This window comes from Rhagoletis pomonella, unplaced genomic scaffold (assembly GCF_013731165.1).
Source record: "Rhagoletis pomonella isolate Grant_MI unplaced genomic scaffold, Rhpom_1.0 Rhpom_scaffold_00003, whole genome shotgun sequence".
In the NCBI taxonomy this organism is placed as follows: domain Eukaryota; kingdom Metazoa; phylum Arthropoda; class Insecta; order Diptera; family Tephritidae; genus Rhagoletis; species Rhagoletis pomonella.
The window spans coordinates 11,228,547-11,249,573 of NW_023458557.1; the positions used below are offsets into that span (position 1 = coordinate 11,228,547).

The 21,027-nt window shown below is 34.5% G+C and overlaps 1 protein-coding gene across 1 annotated transcript in view; it reads left to right on the forward strand.

Moving 5' to 3' along the window:
- Positions 1-1,550: 1,550 nt before the first annotated feature.
- The window catches only part of LOC118735030, a 327,594-nt gene continuing 308,117 nt past the window's right edge, over positions 1,551-21,027 (forward strand). The window contains exons 1-3 of the mRNA XM_036464622.1: positions 1,551-1,710; positions 1,779-3,154; positions 3,220-3,369. Of these exons, the coding sequence (XP_036320515.1) occupies positions 1,785-3,154; positions 3,220-3,369 (1,520 nt within the window). The 5' untranslated portion in view covers positions 1,551-1,710; positions 1,779-1,784. The remainder of the gene's footprint in view (positions 1,711-1,778; positions 3,155-3,219; positions 3,370-21,027) is intronic.

The following is a 21,027-nucleotide window of genomic DNA, read 5'->3' on the forward strand; positions in this document are numbered from 1 at the left end:
TAGAAGATGGGTGTTAATAGAACTGAATTTAAAATGGATTAGATTATGAATTGTATAAAGGAGAGTCGCAGTGGTGTACTGGCTAGCAGTGCTACCATTCCGCAGGGTCTGGGTTCAAGCCCGGTTCAACATAACATCAAAAATAAAAAATAAAACACAAAAAAGGTTTTTTCTAATAGCGGTCGCGACTTGGCAGGCAATGGCAAATCTCAGAGTGTATTTCTGCCATGAAAAACAGATTCTCATAAAAAATAGAATCGCCGTTTGGAGTCGACGTAAACTGTAGGTCCTTCCCCTTTGTGTGACAATAATAAGGCGCACGCCACAAATCGGAGAAGAGGAGAGGCCAAAAACTAACATATGTATGTGTGCCAATCTATTATTATAAAGGAGAGTTGGCACGTGTTTAAAAAATCAAATGCAATTTAATTCATAAGTTATTTGTAATATATATCACAATGTCAAACGAAAGAGATAAAAAAAAAATTAGTTTGAAATTACTTTTAAGGAGGGTTTCCACCTTTTTGAAAGTCGAATCTGTTTAACTTATACACAAGCTAAATGAAATATTTAAATATGAGTGTCCAGCCATCTTTAGTTAGAAAATGTTTTTGATTAGGATTGCCACTAATTCGTAGAGTATAGCTATGTACATACATAAGTATGTACATATATAAAGACATATGTATATAATATGAAAAGGAATTGTTTTAAGGTTATCTTATCTGCACCGTTATTTTGCATTTCGAAAATGGAATATCAAATTAAAGAACTGGACCTGTGGATGTTTTATTTTTTAAAGTTAGAACTTCTTTTTGGCGGTAAGGATGATTAGAAATTTGGTGAAATGAAAAAGGGACACCGTGCGCGATACCTCTCGTCAGTTGGAAACGGCTAGATGGGATTGGATGAAACATTTGAAATATTTTGTTGGTTTTTTAATCATTTTATTATTAAAATATAAAAAGATGTATTAATAGATGGTAACCTTCGGTTAGGTATTTCTGTTTGAAAGCTATTTCAGTCCTTTTTCATTTGTTTATTATTACGAAGACTTTTATTTTGGCCTAACAAATGTTATTAAATTATAAGAAAAATATATAATTAGGTGGTAACCTTCGTTTGAAAGCTATTTCAGTTCTCTTTCATTTGATACCAAGTTGGTTTAATTTGGAAAAGCGGTTTGTTTTTTATTACGAAAGGACTTTTACTCCGGACTTAAAAAGTATTTGGCCAAGTTTAACCGTTATTACTGGACTAAAAAAATAAAAGCCCGGAGTTTTTAGTTACTATTGGAGAAACTCGGCCAAACACATATGTGTAAGCGCTAACCTATTATTATTATTATTATTATTATTATTATTGGACAAATTGCCAATAAGTTCGAAAAATATAAACAAGCCAGTAATCTTGTCGAGGAATCAAATGAACATCGATAACTTTATTCTACGACAATATTTTGCCCCGGAATTTTATAACATAAAAAAAATTACTTAATTTAGAACAAAATATATTATTTAATGTTAATGTTAACTATCTTTTTATTTTCAGACTGAAGAAGATCTTTTGGAAGTATCTCTTGATATTTCTTTAGAAAAAGATAAGGCTTCCCAGTATACTTCTAAGGCATATTTTAAACAAGACTATTCTAAGCTTCACAATTCTTTTGACATAAAGTTGGAAATAAGAAATAAAACTGATATTAGCCTGGTAATTTGTCAATTAATAAGTATATGTGTATATTGCAAAAGAAGTGTTTATAGATTTTGTACCCTTAGTTTCAAATGGAATATATTTATCACAACCATAGTGAAGAGATTATTTCTAACGGAAAAATGATAACCACAATGCTGTCCTTAAAACCTTTCGAATACTCTTTACTGCTGAATAAAGGAAAAAATCCTATTATTAATATAGACCTGAGGTTTACAGATCAAAGCGGAAAGCGAATGGATTACGGAATACGAGTATTAAAAAGAAACGAGGTTTTAAATACAGAAATATGGACACCAATTCTAAACTTCAGAAATATATCTGTTCATGGAACGCTGATGCCTTTACGTTCTGATCAATATAGATTTGATGGAGTATTGTATCGAGATATGATAACTTATAACCTAAATGGTGTGGTATATTTCGATGACATATATCTGAAAAAAGTGCGTCTACAAGCATACCCTTTGTCTGGTAAACCGAACGGTTTGATAGAATTTGATTTTATGAAAAATAATGATACAGAAAGTGACTTTGATTTCTATTTCAATGCAATGGAAAATGGAGAATACTGTAAACTTTCAGGTGGTTATTCTTATAATAACCTAACTGGTGTTGATTTATCAATACTTCTTCAGTCAACAGTATCAGCTATTGGGAGAATTCATGGTATTGGTAGCTATCATTTAACTAAAGATGATAGTATTATTGCAAAGTTGACTTTAGAAACACCTTGGCGCTATAAGACCATAAATATTTGGTCACAAATATATAGACGCCCGGACCAAGGCAAAATTCATGGAGGCTACAAATTTGATAGCCACACGGCTTATGGGAACTGTGAGTGGTCTTGGAAGCCAGAACAAAATATGCGCATTTTAATAGAAAGTAGCATCGATCGACCGGATGGAAATTCAAGCTTTGTATTTACTGAACTAAACTATGTTAACCCTAACATAACCTTTCAGGATTTACATATTGGCGGAAAGCTAAATATTAGCTCAGTATTCAATTTCGAAGTAAATGCTTCTTTAAACTATGAATCAATTGATAACGTTCAAGTTGGCATTATAACTTACTGGCCATTACGAAAACATGAAATACATGAAATAAAAGGTCGATACTGTGGAAATTTAATTAGCAAGCAAGATACAAATTTGGAAGTTTTTGTAGAAGGAAAATATTCCGAAAAATTGTCGAATCGATGGTGTTTAGCACGTTTTGTATACACAAATCTTACTAACATACGCAGTATGGGTCTTGTTGAGTGGCATTTGACCGATAAAACGAGCACATTCCAAGCGGATGTTGAAATGTCGATGGTAGCAAAAGCTCGACGGGAATTTCTTGCTAAATTTATCACGCCGAAATTTGGCAATCAAGCTACTTTACTTTTAACTGGCTCTTACGATCGTATAAATGGAAATCACAGACATTTTAAGTACGTGCATATAAATCTTAAAAACGGAAGCAAATAAACTGAATAATTTTACTCTTTCAAAACAGTTGGTCAATTCACTATCCATCCACTACACGCATTGCCGATATGGACCTATCAATTCAATCTTTTTCTAACCTGAACGCTGTGTTAAATTGCACCACGCCCTTTTTAGAATGGCCGTGGATTAAAGCGGATTTAAATTTCACCACACATGGGTAAGTAATTATGCAACATTTTTATATTTATGCTTTTCTTTCACACATGGTACAAATTTTGTATGAACTGATTAGTTCAATTAGTAATCTCCGGTTAACATCGTTATTGACGTTTTCGACTCCATGCATATAACAGGGTTTCGGTTACGTCGATAACGATGTTTAACCGGAGATTAGTGACAACCCAGCTCTGAGCAACCGGTCGTTAGTCCAGATTACACTCCATCTAATTATTATCTGCGTTCCCGTCGTCAGTGATCGGCAGTGGAAAAATTTCATACTAAGATCCAAAAAAAAACCCATGTGATCCTGAAAGAGATCCGGTTCAATTTGTGATCCGCCTTCTTGTTTTGTTTCAGCGTTGGCATTACATCCTCTTTTATTTGGCAACACTAGGGCGACCGCTGTAGCCGAGTGGTTAGAGGTGCGAACTTCCACTCGTTAGGACTAAGGTCCGATCCTTCGTTACAGCAACATCGAAAAAAATTGTTCTAGTAGCGCACTATGGTCTGGCTGCTACTATTTGCTGACCAAAAGTCAAAGTATCGATAAATCGATTTCTTTTTGTCCCTTCACAAATCAATTCTCTAAAGTAAAAAAGTGCATACTTAAAGAGCTTTTTCATTGAGCTGTTAAAGTTTACATTTCTACAAAAAGGAAACATTTTTTTGTTCAAATTGGAATCAGTTTTCGAGTGATAAAGATACTTCAAAAAAGAGTAAGGAAATGTATAATAGTAGGGGAGCCCACGATGCTAAATCGGGAGCGAGCGTCATTTTGACATATTGGATTTTGAAGATTATATGATGGGAAGAAAAAAAAGGTCATGTGAGGTTTTTCTTTCCAGCGGTGGGTGGAGGATCTACAGGCTTCCAAAAATTAAAAAAAAAAAACAGTTACGTGGCTTTACTCGAGCACGTCAGATATTGATAATGAATAAATCAAACGTGTTTCTCCCATTCAATAATCTGATAAAGATGAAAAAGAAATCGCCATTTGGATTTACTCGAATTTGACCCACAAAACGCACAAAAACCATTTCCACTCATCGTGAATCACAAAATTTATACCTTGTTTATACCGCATTAAGAAATAACCAATTTTACTTAACACATATTTCTTTCAAGCGCTGTGTTTTTACAGCGCAATCTCTGAGACCGTATTCAAAAGTATACAAAATTTGTTGTTTTATTTCGATATTTGAAATAATAATTCAAATTTATTTTAATAATAATTCAAATTTAAAACGGGCTGTATAAAGAAAACCGGCATATTTTCACTTCGCGTCGAATGAGTGATGTGTTTATACCTGTTTTCTAACCGATTTGAGAAATAAATGACCAATTTGAATTAAAATTCGAGTCAATACACATCCGCTTTGAATCACAGCGAACTAGGTCAAAGCGCTTCATGTGTTAGTATTAACAAGGTATTAGTTAGTAAAATTTCAAAGGTTATATTTCATGTAACACCACGAGGGCTTTGATCGCCCATGATTGCGTGATACTATACTAAGATACTATATAAAGAGTGAGTAAGAAGGGAGCGGAGTTTAAAATTTTTTCATGTATAAGTAAACTTAAGGTTGCCGTATTCAAAATTTTCTGAAAAATGCCTGTTTTCTTACACACAAATTCTTATGTCTAGTGATTTTAGCTAAGAAGTGTGTAAAATTTACATAGATAAGTTAAACAAGTAAGGAAGTCTAAGTTCGGGCGGAGCCGATCATTAAATACCCGGCGCAAGTATTAAAGATATGTTTTTCACCTTTCCGAAACCTACCGCTACATGGTTAGCTGGGGCGTAACAATTTTGAGTAAATTAGAGTCCTTAAATTTCGAAATTTTGAAGTTTCAAGCAGTTCTGAAATTTACCGTTATATGAAAAGCGGCCTCAATTTTAGTCCGATTTCAATAATTTTCAACGCTTTGCTTCTATGTTGCAAGCACAATAAACATACCGAGTTTGGTACAAATTGGTAGAACGGTTACCGAGATACATATATGTGATCATAAGTGGGCGGTGCCACGCCCATTTTCTAAAATTTTATCACAAACATATTTCTTGGTTAAGAATTGTTGTAAGCATCAATTTCGAATAAATTAGCTTTAATATTTACTCATTTATCGAAGATTTTGTATTTCTCTAAATTACCGTTATATGGGATGTGGGCGTGGTTATTGTCCGATTTTAAAAATTTTCGGCTATTTGGTATGATGTGTGAAGGCCAACAACTGTGCCAAGTTTGGAAGATATTGGTAAATCGGTTACCAAGATATACACATGTGACCATAAGTGGGCGTGGCTACGCCTATTTTCCAAAAATTTATAATATTCTTATTTTTCGTCCAAACTTATTTTAAATATCAATTTTGAGTGAATAATCTCCAGTAGTTACGAAAATATCGCAGTTTTCGTATTTCTGAAAATTACCATTATATGGGAAGTGGGCGTGGTTACAGTCCGATTTCGCCCATTTTCCTACATACCAAATTTCGTTGAAATATCTCAATTTGTGCCCGAGTTATCGTGTACACGGACGGACGGACAGACGGACAGACGGACGGACAGACAGACATGTCTTAATCGATTTCTCTTTTCATTCTGATCATTTATGTATACATTTGTCTATGTCTATCTCGATTCGTTTTGGCTGTTACAAACAACCGTTATGTGAACAAAATTAATATGCCCTTGTGCACAATTGCGCTCGGGTATAAAAAGTAATTTTTAACTGATATTTGTTGAGCTAAAAGTTACATCGTGTGCTACTAATTTTTGTTAATACAATTTTAATCTAATACTCCTTCGATTTAAGATTATTTCAATCCTAATTCAAACTATTTTGAAACTGGGATTAAATAATTCGTAGACGCACTTAATTACACAAGTAATTTCATCGCCCAGCTCAAATTTAGATAAAGGTTTTTGATTCGCAAATGCACATACTTATGTACATATACAGCGGAGCAACACACGAGCCTTTAGTGAGAGTTTGTTTGGGTTAATTCTCACATTTTACATTTGGTCCGCTGGGTATACTTACGAACGGAAAACAGCAAACAAATCAAAAAATAGCAAATTTCGTGGAAAAATCTGTAGCAGTTTTGAAAAACACGAAAATCTTTGTTAACGGTTTTCGTCACTCCGTCTTGTGGAAATCGTCAGATTATATACTTACCGTTATCCTTCAGCAGTATACTTCATAATAAAAAAAAAATTACCGCGCTCGCGAATGTCCAGGTAACGTTTTTTTTTGAAAGTTTGTGACCCTCCCAATCCTTTGCGTCACGCTCAAATCGTCAGATTATTAAAATGCATACTTTTCAGCATGTAATTAACCCATTATTTCTTAATCTGACGGTAATATGGTATGATGGTAATATTTATTCGATTAACAAAAAGAAAGCTAGAATATAGCTTGCTAAATAAAATAAAACTCATTTTCAAAATGTAATCTAAATTGGGTAATAATATTCCACTCTAAATAGAGCTATAAAAAATTAGTTTCATTTGGCGGTCTTCAAGCTTTGTGGGCAATGAAAATGTTTTATTTAGAGTATGTGGGCTGAGAATCATGTTGCAATTTCTTGCACTTTTTGAATAATAGGCTTTTTTCTTAGAAAACTTGTGCGCGCGTTTTTCCGTGATTTTCGATATTTGAAAAGAAGCAGTCAGCTGAGGTACCAATAAACCGGCGATTTAAAACTTTTGGTGCAAAATATTATTAAAGAAGTGCTCCCCGAAGAATATAACTGCTACTTGAACTTGTGCGTTACGTTATTTTTTTAACTCTATACCTAGCCTAATTATAAGTAGTATACTTTTTGTGCTAGTGTCTTTTCAAATAAATACTTAAGTACAAATTTGTTCAAATAAAATACAAATACAAACCCTCGTGTTACTTATTTTCAAAAGAAAGAGTTTTTATTTGAAGCACCAATGTTTAGGGAAAAATATGCAGCAAAAATGTGGTCTACTATTTTGAATTAAATTTTTTTGCTCCGAATCCACTAACCCTACATTGGACCCGCGTTTTAAAAACCCCTTATATAAAAGTTATTGGTGAAAACGGGAAAATTATAAAATTTGGTCGCCATATTGGATCGGCTATTTTGAATTTCAAAAATATCTCATCAGATTCGAAATCAGCGGCATCGAAAACCTCACACTTACATGGGCTTGTGGTGCAAAGGAGAAAATTATAAAATTTGGTCGCCATATTGGATCCGCCATTTTGAATTAAAAAAATCTGACATCAGATTCGAAATCAGCGACCACAATAACCCCAAACACCAAGTTTAAAATTGATTTGGTTACTTCTGGACTATGGCCAGCAAATAGTAGTCGCCAGACCATAGTGCAGCGGTCGCCCCTCGGCAAACCGCCGAGTATATGATCCTTCTGAGTCAAGTTTTCCCAAGAGAGCCCAAAGTTGACTTTTCGATTTTTGATATTTAAAGTTAACATGGTGTGCAACATTTTTGTACTTGTACAACTGTGCCAGTGGCAAATAGAGCAGTAATGTCTTGCCAGTTCCCCTGGTGCGTCCAAGAATTAAAGGTTCCTTCTCACGCGGCTCACAATTTTATGGAAAATTTGCCTGTGCTCGGGGAACAGTTAAGGTTCTGTTTCAGTGACTTGAGCTGCCTAGTTCGTGGTGCTATAATTCAACTCCCTGAATAGATTATTGGACAGTTCTCCCGTTGATTGCGGAGTGGGCATGCCGCACATCCGTTTTCCCACCATTGAGAAAACTTTATCCACAATTAGTCTCAGAGCTTCGTTGGAATATACGACGTCATATGCTGTTTCTTGAAACCTGGGAGCGATGTCTTAAAAACAAGCGGTTTTATAATATTCCCATAGTTTCAAGAAGTTCGAAAGTCCGTAAGGCTTATTAAAACTCTCCCGTTTGATACCTATATTTAAATATTTCATTTAGCTTTTTTTGTATAATATGTATTTATTTATTGAATCTTTCTTTCGAATATAACAATAAGTTTTCAAATCTTTCAAACTACTATTAAATCTAAAATTTCCGCGGCAATGCTTAGACATTTTTAATTTTTTCATACATATATATTTATTACAGCTGTTGCGGCTGTCGGAGTGGACAAGATTCCGAGCAGTAGAATCGCTGGATATCGTGCTGGGCAGGCGGTCTGAAAGGACGAGTTCCAGAGCCGCGCCTTCGCTTTTTAATTAAATTAATTTTAAATTCCTAAATGGGTGGCAACTCTCTTCAAATATAGTTTTGAAAGAAAGCTTTCTTAACCCTCTTTCTTTTGATACTCATATTAAAACTTTTCGTCTAACCTTTTAAGTAAATTATTTTTGAATTTCTTAACAGCTGGTATCTTCTACTTCTTCTTTATTGGCGCTGTAACCGGCTAAGCGATTTTCGCCGAGCCCAAAACAGCACGCCAGTCGTTTCTCTTCTGTGCCAACTGACGCCAATTGGAAATGCCAAGTGAAGCCAAGTACTTCTCCACCTGGTCTTTCCAACGCAGAGGAGGCCTTCCTCTTCCTCTGTTACCAGCATCGCAACCCGCGTTGAATACTTTCAGAGCTGGAGCGTTTCTATCTATTCGAAGGACATGACCTAGCCAGCGGAGCCGGTGAGTTTTAATTCGCTGCACCACGTCTATATCGTTGTAAAGCTCATACAGCTCATCGTTAAATCGTCTGCGGCATTCGCTATCGCCAACGCGCAAAGGCTCATAAATCTTGCGCATAATCTTTCTCTCGAAAGCTCCAAGAGCCGCTTCATCAGAAGTTTTCATTGTCTATGGCTCCCCGCCATACACCAGCACAGCCATGATGAGTGACTTATAGGGTGTGATTATTGTGCGACGAGAGAGGACTTTACTTCTGAATTGCCTACTCAGTCCAAAGTAGCACTTGTTGGCAAGAGTGATTCTCCGTTGGATTTCAAGGCTGACATTATTATTGGTTTCAATGCTTGTTCCCAAATAATCGAAGTCGTCTACTTCTCCAAACTTGTAACTGTCAACAGAGGCGTGGGTGCCAAGACGCGTATGCTCTGACTGTTTTTGTGATGAGAGGAGATAATTCGTCTTGTCCTCGTTCACCAGCATACCCATTCTCTTTTCTTCTCTATCTAATCCCGAGAAGGCAGATCAGACGTAGCTTTTGTTTTTACCGATAATGTCGATGTCGTCGGCACACGCCAGCAATTGTATGCTCTTGTAAAGTATTGTGCTAGAGCGATTCAGTTCTGCGGTTCTTATTATCTTCTCCAATATTAGATTAAAGAAAAGGGAGTCACCTTGTCTGAAACCTCGTTTAGTATCAAACGGTTCGGAGAGGTCCTTCCAAATTCTGACGGAGCTGGTGGTATTGCTCAACGTCATGTTACATACCCGTCTCAGTTTGGTGGGGATACCAAATTCAGGCATAGCGGCATAAAGACAACTTCTTTTCGTGCTGTCGAAAGCAGCCTCGAAGTGGAAAAATAGGTGGTGTGTGTCGATCCTATTCTCGCGGGTCTTTTCCAAGATTTGGCATGTTGTGAATACCTGGTCTATGGTGGATTTTCCAGGTCTAAAGCCACACTGATAAGGCGCAATCAGTTTGTTGACGGTGGGCTTCAGTCTTTCATAGAATACACTTAATAAGACCTTGCAACCTAAGCTTAGAAGGCTGATCCCCCGGTAGTTGACGCGTATGGCGGGATCGCCTTTTTTGTGGATTGGGTAGAGCACACTTAAATTCCAGTCGTCGGGCATATGTTCATCTGACCATATTCTGCATGAGAGTTGATGTATGAACTTTATCAGCTCCTCGCCGCCGTACTTCAATAGCTCGGCTGGCAGCCCGTCCGCTCCAGCCGATTTGTTTTTTTGTTTTTTAGCCGCGTAATCGCTATTCGCCCCTCGTCATAGTCAGGCGATTGGGCATCGACTCCATCGTCATCGACTGGGGGCTCGGGTTCGTCTTCTCCACTACTTTTAACGCTGGTACTATTCATTAGGGCGGAAAAATATTCCCTCCATAATTTAAGCACATTCTGGATATCGGTCACTAGTTCGCCATTGTTTTTATTTCAGGAATTCGTCCTGGTCTGGTAAAATTTTCGAGCGTTTTTCCTGTCGGCCAGCATCTCAAGCTCTTCGCACTCACGTATTTCGGCCTCTCTCTTCTTATTGCGGCGAATACGTCTGGCTTCCTTCATCAGTTCCGCGGTCCCACATAGCGCGCGTTGCGCCCGATCGCAGCGTGGTCCTGTAGGCATCATTTTTTTTTTCTGTAGCTTGCTGACACTCCTGATCATACCAGTTGTTCTTTCGGGCTCGCTGAAATCCTGCTACTTCTTCGGCGGCGGTACTTAATGAGCGGGACATGTAGTTCCACTGCTTGCGTATGTCGGTTTGTTGAAGAGTGCTCACAGAGAGCAAGTGTTAGAGTCGAGTGGCGAATAAATTGGTCATCTGTTGTGATTGCAGCTTTTCGACGTTAAGCTTTCCTTGCATTGTTGGGCGTACATTTTGTGCTGCACAAAGGCGGGTGCGTATCTTGTCTGCAACAAACTTGTGGTCCGAGTCGATGTTTAGTCCTCGGAATGTACGTACGTCTAAAACACTGGAAGCATGCCTTCCGTCTATCACAACATGATCGATTTGGTTTCTCGTTTTTCGATCCGGAGACAACCATGTAGCTTGATGGACCTTTTTATGCTGGAACCTAGTACTAAATATTACGATGTTTGGGGCCCCGGCGAAGTCGATCAGGCTCAGTCTGTTATCGGAGAGGTGGTAATATTTAGAAAGAAATTTGTCTTTAACCTCTCTCTATTGGTACCCATACTAAAATTTTTGATTTACACTGTTAATTATATTGAGCCAAAGTTTGTGAAAAGGTGGAACTCTATTCAAAAATATGTTTGCAAAAAATCGAGTTTGCGCCTCTTTTGCTTGAGACCCACAGTGTTGTAATATTTTATCTAACTTAATAATTAGTTGATTTTAACTTCTGCAAAAATTGTAACCCTCTTCAAAAAAATATCATATATGTTAATCAAGGTCATAGCCTATAAGTGTGCCCAACTTGATTGTAATACGTCCAGCCGTTTTAGCGTAAAACAGCAACAAACATACCAACTCACTCACTCACAAACTTTCATATTAGGGGTATTCTCCAAGTCTTGCATGTAGCACGGATTGTATGGAATGCAAAAATACTATTCCAAACAAGGAATATGTATAAAATACAATAACCAGATACAGCAAAAAAGTTAAGTGAGCGAAATGAGAGAAATATATAGCAATTTCAACAACAAAACAACTAGCAAAGGGCCGCACTTATCTTGCTATGCTTTTTTGCAAAATATATACATGGATTTCGACGTTGCATATTTTGCAGCAGTTAGGAAATGTTGTTTCTCATGTATTTTGTTGTTGTGTATTAGCAAATTATGCAATCCGTGCAATCAGTGCTACGTGCAACGGCTTTGCCAGATTTCGAGAATACCCTTATTTACAATTTCAGTAAGACTACACTCTAAAAAGTGCTTGTAAAACTACTACTGAAAAGTGTTTATTTTTCAAACAGAATCTGTTCAAGTATACGCACAAGATGTTCAAGATTTGATTTTGAACATGAGGTGTTTAAAATATACACATGAAATGTTTAAAATTACAAACATTTTGAAAGTAAAAATATATTTTTTTACAAATAATAAATACTAAGTGCCAGGGGCGCACGCAGGAATATATTTTTAGGGGGAGAGAGTTTATACTTCTAATATATATCATCAGAAAATACTGAAACTTCGCTCTTTAAAATACATTTATGCAAGCTTTATGTACAGAATGAAATAAAAAAAATAAACTTTCTAAAGTTTCATAAATTGCATTTTATTTACATAAAATTTTCAACGAACTCAGACATTTTCATCCGGCTTCAAAAAGGGGAGGTTATCAATTCTTCGAAGTATTTTTACTTCTTCTATTTATTCCATCGCATAACTTTGCATTGCGTGAACTGATTTTTTTACCGGAAAGATAGTACCTTAAAGGTCGTCCCGTAATTTGGTTTAGATCCGATCATTAAATCATGAAAAAATTAACGGTTAAAGATGCACTCAACTTTCAAAAGTAATACAAAGTTTTACAAAAGAATTTTAATATAAATAAATTAAATAATTTCCAGAAATTTTTACACTTTTTATTCATTTTCGTCGATTTCTGGTTTCTCATTTTTTAATACTTCGAATGTCGAAAATTTAGCTAAAGTTGTATTCTTATCATGTAGCTCATTTTGGTGGAACGAATTCCAAGTTAGCAAATTAAATCTTCGAATGCTTGTTAAGTACATATCAGTGGTACTTAGGCTGTAAAGTGGAAAAAGCAACAGTAAGTGGGCATGCATTGCATATTTTTAGGACAATGTTTTCATTCGCTGTTAAACTTTAAAGAGCTCTCAAGAAAAAAGAAAAATTCTTACAAAATGACGCACAAGAAATGGAAAAAAAATTTTTTTCTATAAAAATTTCTTAAATCATAATAAATTTAACCCTAAAACCCACCCTCTGTGTGCGCTACGTGACAAATTTGATATTAAAAGTAAACAGACAGTGTTTAATTTTGCACACACTAGGAGAGGAAACTGGTTACCTCTCTTTATATGCGTAAATATAAACGAACATTTTGTAGAGGGAAATTTTAAACATTTTATGTGCAAACAATAAATGTTTAAAACTCAAAAAACATGTTTGAAATTTACTCTACGCCACACATAAGATAAGTAGAAGTAAGCAAGCAGTGTGTAAATTTGCATTCATTAAGAGAGGAAACTGGTTACCTATCATAATATGCGCAAATTAAAACAAAACATTTTTAGAGTGTAGTAAAATAGGATTGGAAAAATTATAGAACTACTGTTTTTTATTTTTGGTTAGTTTTTCCGAACCACTAAAAAGTATCTGCAGATGCAAAGCGTGTTCAGACAAAAAATCCCAATATGGGAAAGTTTCAGTTTGCTTATTAATTAAGTTCGTTCTAACTTTTTGAGCCGTTGGCAACCCTCTTCAAGAATATTTTGGACACAAAGCTTACTAGAACCTCTACCATTTGATACCTATAATGAAATATTTTATATAAATTGCTGATAAAAAGATTTTAAATTTCTAAATGGGTGGTAACTCTTTTAAAAAATATTTTCAAGAGAAAACCGTGCGGGTCTTATAGTTTTTTTAAGACAGGTGGCAACCCTATTAAAATTATAAATACATACCATTGGTCACTCTCCTATCGATACAGTATAAATGAGAGAAAACCTTGTCCAAATCTGTTCAGTAGTCTTCGAGATTAGCGCGTACAAAAAATCTCGACTTTGCTTTATACTAGATATGTATAGATTAGTAGGATGTCAGTTTCACCGACTATTATATTAAATAAATTTACTCAAAAGTAATGAGAATTTATGGCACTGTTTTCAAGTCTGCCGAAAGTGCCCCTTGAAAACACAAAACTGCCCTTGTTATGGGACACATTCATCAGAATGGCATTAAAAAACAGAAGTCAAAAATGGTATATTTTCTTAAGTATAAAACAAAATTCTTTACATATTTTATAAACCTACAGAAATGTACAAAAAAGCCGTGACTACTAGGTACTCATGAAATTTGATGTGTAAACATATGCGAACGGCAAAGCATAAAAGTACGTTTACAAATAAATATAATCTCAATCAAAGCTCGTTAGCTGTCAAATTGGTTGTGCTTGTTATTAACACAACTCGAGGAAAACTTTAACTCCTTCTTCGCAAGCATAATCAATAAAACTAGGTTGGACACCAAAAAGTTATCGGTTTAATCTGAGATATTTTTAGTTATCATTTTGCATGGCTAATCTCTTTTTCTAATAGCAGATTAGGGAGTCAAGCTCGAAAATTTGGATAATCTTTTTATATGTGAAGCTGTTATTAGGCGATTCAGTTACATATATACAAATGTAGGTTAGGTTAGAAATTAAACATTAATTTCACTAAATTTTATTCATTTTGCTGATTTAATTTTTTTATTCATTTTCATTTTTAATTCTTTTAATACATGAAATTATCGGTATGATTGATAAAATATGATGCTTGTATATTCTTGTGATTCAAGGGCGTTAAAATATCTTGAAAACGCCGCATCAGTTACGGTTTGAGCTTATAGTTTGAGCATTTCTATTTGTATAAATTCCTAAATTTAGTTTTTCTTTTCGGAATATAATCTGTGGTTCATGTAAATGAGAGCGATTTTTTGGAGAGTTGTGTAGAGATTGAAATTGCAAGATTTTACCCGATGCTTTTTTTTGTTCCGTACGTTTTGCTTTTACTCACTTTTTACTCCCATTTCAGAGAGGGATTTTGCTGTATGTCCTTTTTCCAGGATTTTACACGAAGAGTATTGGATCAGAGCTATTATATCATCCACACAGATGCATATTATACATACATATATTCATGTATGTTCATCAGTTATCAACGGTCCCAGTTAAAATGATTTCAGTATTTTTTAAAATTTTCGCCTTGCTTTTTTATCAAAATAGACTACTAAACCTATGCCTAAAACCATCTACGGATATCAAAACAAGTTGCAACAAATGAGTTCATACATATGTATGTACATTAGGGTGGCCAAAAAATGCATGTGAAAAAGTTAAGTCGGAATTTTTATGCTCTCACCCCCTAGGATTGTTCTATACGGAAAAAAATATACCCTTATGTTTTTATTTTGAAATCAAAAAATATTTAGAGGTCGCTCAAAGCGCCTAAAGTTTTCCATGTATTTTATATAGGGAAAAAACAACTTTTCGTAGAAATGGTATAGAATAGATAAAAATCAATATTTTTCTACCAGAAAACTCTGTTTACCTGCAGGAGATTCCCAGTAATAATACCCAATTTTTTATTTAACCATTTTTTCATTGCAACTATAATTTAGAGGTCCACCAATAACCCAGAAAAATGCAATGGGCGAGCAATAAAAAACCGTTAGCATTAAAAAATGGTTAAATAGACAATTGGGTATTATTTTTGAAAGGCTCCTGAAGAGAACCAGAGTTTTCCGATCGAAAAATATTGACTTCAAGAATTCTATACCATTTCTACGAAAAAATGTATTTTTTCCATATGAAAATACATGGAAAACTTTGAGCGCTTTATGCGACCTCTAAATATTTTTTGATTTCAAAATAAAAAATAGGGGTATGCTTTTTTTCGTTGTAGAACAATCCTAGGGGGTGAGAGCATTACAATTGCGACTTTACTGTTTTTGGACCACCCTAATGTACATACATAGGTACAAAGCCGTATGCATGTGCGGAGTTTAAATAATGGGAAGTAATAATCAATTGTAGCTCATTTCCTCTTACTATGCATATGCCTAAATGTATGCAACCATTTACAATAGCAAGTAAACGCAGGTGCTTCTAATGAAATTAAAAATGTTTTGCTGAAATACACATGCTAAGCCCTTCGAAATTTTCTGCTGGGTTATGCGTTACAACTTCGCAAATTTTACCCCTACCGAAACCAAAGATGTATACACACCAAAAAATCTTAAAAAAAACTGCTGAGGCCAAGATCAAATTGTTTGGGCTGAACATATAGCAGACGGCCCCAATTATCCCTAATTTATAAATATAACTAGTATCGCCCCGTTGTCGAAATTCGACCACTTCACTTTTTTTCACACACTTTTTCATTTTGCCTGGGAAGTGTTTTAGGTCCATCAGCACCTGTTAATCGTCTAGCTCACTTACATATGTTGTTTGGTGGAGTAATATACATTCTGTTAAAAAATTTAAAATTCATAGATGGTGAAACCAAATCAGGCACCTACCGGAAAATAATACCTTTGGAACGAAATAAGAATCATTCAAATTGGCTGAGAAACATAGGAGCAGTAGGGAGGAACAGATTTGTATGGGATTTCGTTAGCGTATTAATATATAGATAGTAGATGGTGAAACCAAAGCAGGCATTCATAGGCTTATACGGAAATTGGAATAACTCGGCTATGGAGCCACATATCGGGTCCATTTTTTGCAGGTGTATTTCTCTTGATATTAGTAATTTGTATTTTGAATTTGAAGCAACAAACAAAATTCGCAAATTTCGGAATAACTCCACCTACTGAAAAAAAAGAAACAAAATTCGCACCTCCCCTTTGAAATAGCTTTCGAACAAAAGAAGAATCATTCAAATTGGTTGAGAAACATAGGAGCAGTGGGGAGGAATAGATTTGTATGGGATTTCGTTAGCGTATTAATATATAGATAGTAGATGGTGAAACCAAAGCAGGCATTCATAGGCTTATACGGAAATTGGAATAACTCGGCTCTGGAGTCACCTATCGGGTAAATTTTTTGTAGGTGTATTTATCTTGATGTTAGTAATAAACATTTTGAATTTGAAGCAAATTGGATAATAAGTGAAGTGTTTCGGAATAACTCCACCTACTGAAAAAAAGAAACAAAATGCGCACCTCCCCTTTGAAATACCTTTCGAACAAAATAAGAATCATTCAAATTGGTTGAGAAAAATAGGAGAAGTAGGGAGGAATAAATTTGTATGGGATTTCGTTAGCGTATTAATATATAGATAGTAGATGGTGAAACCAAAGCAGGCATTCATAGACTTATACGGAAATAGGAAAAACTCGGCTCTGGAGCCAGCTATCGGGTCCATTTTTTGCAGGTGTATTTCTCTTGATGTTAGTAATATGTATTTTGAATTTGAAGCAACAAACAAAATGCGCACCTCCCCTTTGAAATACCTTTCGAACAAAAGAAAAATCATCCAAATTTATTGAGAAACATAGGAGCAGTAGAGAGGAATAGATTTGTATGGGATTTCGTTAGCGTATTAATATATAGATAGTATATGGTGAAACCAAAGCAAGCTTATACGGAAATTGGAATAACTCGGCTCTTGAGCCACCTATCGGGTCAATTTTTTGCAAATGTATTTCTCTTGATGTTAGTAATATGTATTTTGAATTGGAAGCAACAAACAAAATGCGCACCTCCCCTTTGAAATACGTTTCGAACAAAAGAAAAATCATCCAAATTTGTTGAGAAACATAGGAGCAGTAGGGAGGAATAGATTTGTATGGGATTTCGTTAGCGTATTAATATATAGACTAGTGAACCCGCAAGGCGCCAAAGCGCCAACATTTAAATAAATTTTTTAAACAGGTGAAACCTATTCAAAAACCTCGAAAAATATTCCTAATGATTAATCTAACCATTTCTGAGTGATGAGAGGTCTCGCATGGTGTTGGTTTTCATGTAACTTCAAAAAATAAAACCTGTGCACATCTATGTCGAATCCTAGTTCTTTAATCTGACTTCTCATTTTGGAAATTCGAAATAACGTTGCAGATGTGATGACCTTCAAAAAAAAAAATAATAATAGATGGCAATTCTAATTAAAAATATTGTCATCCTATAGTTTCCTTAAAACTCTTTCGTTTGACACTAATATTTCGATAATTCATTTATGTATCTTTCGTATAAGTAAAACAAATTTGAATTTTCAAACAAGTGGCAACCCCTTTAAAGGTATTTTGAAACTAAAATCTTTCGCCTGGCATTGTTTACATATTTCAATTTACTGATGAATTAAGTTGAATTTAGTTTTTTTTTAAACACATGGCAACTCTCGTAAATACATTTTGGAAATAAACTATTTTCAAACCCATTTCGATTGATACCCATCTTTTGACAATCCATTTAACTTATTAAATAATTTGAGCTTAATTTTTTCATCAAAAAAACAAATGATCAATTTAAAGATTTCTTAACACTCGTTCTTTTCATAACCATATTTTAAAATTTCATGTAGCTTATGTATAATTAAACAAAATACCACTTTCAAAACAGGCGGCAACCCTCTTAAAAATTAGTTTCGAACTAAAATTTCCTTAAATATTTTTCGCCTGACATTGTTATAAATATTTCAAGTATCTGATGAATTAAGCGAAAATTCATTTTTTAAACACGCGACAATCATCCTTAACATAGTTCTTAAATAAAGGATTTTAAACCCATTTCCGTTGATTACTATTTAACTTATTAAATTATTTTAGTTTTGCCCTTTAAGCTGGGCAACCCTCAAGCACATCAAAAATGTTCTAAACTATCAAACTAAGTATTTCTTGAAGCTCTTTCATTTGACATCCATCGTTAATATTTCATATAACTTGGGTATGAATTAGTTCAATTGCCTTCTCAAATAGGTGGAAAACCTATTCAAAATATTTCCAAATTACTACCTTCTTAAACCTCTTTTGTATGACACCCATATAACGATTTACTTACCAAATTCCTTTAATTAAAATTTAATTACATTTTTTTTAACATGCGGCAACCCTCCTGTACGTAGTTAAGTTATAAAGCCATTTCAAAACGATTTCGATTGATACCCATATTTATTATTTGATTTAACTTTTTTCGAAAAAGTAAAGCCTTCTTGAACATCCACACCCTAAGCCCTTTAATTTGGTACCTCACTTTTGAAAATCGAACGTACGGTGCGGATCTGAGGGCATTGATTAATAAATAACTTGAGTTAAATTTTTAACCGGTAGCAACTCCTTTCAAAAAAATAAAACCAGTTTGCACATCTAGCCAAGCGCTTTAATTTGGCACCCCATTTTTTTAAAATCGAGCTAACGGTGCAGATCTTTTATGCTGCACAAAAAATGCCTTCGCGTATTATATATATAGATTATATACATAGATACCTATTTTAACTACCCCATTGCCTTAATTCAAATTGAATTTGATTGTTTAAACAGGTGGCAACCCTCCTACACGCAGTTAAGAAATAAAGTATTTTCAAAACTACTGCGATTGGTACCCAAATGGTAAATATTGGTTTAACTATTTAAATAATTTGAGTTTAATTTTTAAACAGGTGGCAGCCCTATTCAAACACTTTAAAAATATTCTACACGTTCAAACTAAAGATCTCTTAAGATTCATTCGCTTGACGTCCATATTTTTATACTTCATATAAGTTAGACTTTTCAAACAGGTGGCAACCCTCTTCAAAATGTTTACAAACTGCTACGTACTTAAACTTTATTGTGTGGCATCCACAAATATTTCTATTACCTAATCCCCTTAATTCAAACTGAATTTAATTTTTTAACAGGTGGCAACCCTCATAACGCTAACTTAAGAAACAAAGATTTTCAAAATTATTTCCATTTATGCCCATTTTATAATAATTGGTTTAGCTTTTTAAATATGTAATTTGAACTTAATTTTTCAAAAGGTGGCAACTCTTTTCGAAAAAGTTAAACCTTTTTGCACACCTAAAGTCAGAGCCCTTTGATTTGACACCTCACTTTTGAAAATCGAACGAACGGTGTGAATCTGATGGCATTGATTATTAAATTGTTTGAATGCAATTTTTTATCAGGTGGCAACTCTTTTCGAAAAGGTAAAACGCTTTAATTTGACATCTCATTCTTGAAAATTGGGCTAACGGTACAGATCTTTTATGCTGCACAAATAATCCCTTCGCGTGTTATAAAAATAGATCATTTGAATTTAACTTTTTAAACAGGTGGAAACCCTCCTCAAATGCTTTAAAAATATTCCTTTTGTTTAAACTAAGATTTGCTAATACTTTTTTGTTTGATAACTGTTACACAGGTGGCAACCCTGCTCAAACTCATAAAATATATTCCCAATGTGCAAACTAAGATTTCGTAACACTTTTTAGTTTTATATCGATAATTTAATTAAATTAGACTTTTCGAATAGGTGGCAACCCTATTAAAAATATGTTCAATCTAAAATCTTCTTAAATCTCTTTCGTCTGACACCCATATTGTTATACCTATTTTAATTACCCCATTGCCTTAATTCAAATTGAATTTAATTGTTTAAACAGGTGGCAACCCTCCTACAGGCAGTTAGGAAATAAAGTATTTTCAAAACTACTGCGATTGGTACCCAATTAGTAAAAATTGATTTAACTATTTAAATAATTTGAACTTAATTTTTAAACAGGTGGCAGCCCTCTTCAAACACTTTAAAAATATTCTAAACGTTCCAACTAAAGATCTCTTAAGATTCATTCGCTTGACGTCCATATTTTTTATACTTCATATAAATTAGACTCTTCAAACAGGTGGCACCCCTCTTCAAGATGTTTACAAACTACTACATACTTAACCTTTACCGTCTGGCACAAATACATATTTCTATTACCTAATTCCCCTAATTCAAATTGAATTTGATTTTTTTAACAGGTGGCAACCCTCATAAAGTTAAGTTAAGGAACAAACATTTTCAAAACTATTTCCATTTATGCCCATTTTGTAATAATTGGTTAAGCTTTTAAAATACATAACTTGAACTTAATTTTTAAAAAGGTGGCAACTCTTTTCGAGAAAGTTAAACCCTCTGTGCACACCTACAGCCAGAGGCCTTTGATTTGGCACCTCACTTTTGAAAATCGAAGGAACGGTGTGGATCTGATGGCATTGATTATTAAATTATTTGAATGCAATTTTTTATCAGGTGGCAACTCCTTTCGAAAAAATAAAACCAGTTTACACATCTACAGGCCAAGCGCTTTCATTTTGCACCCCATGCACAAAACATGCCTTCGCGTATTATTTTGAAC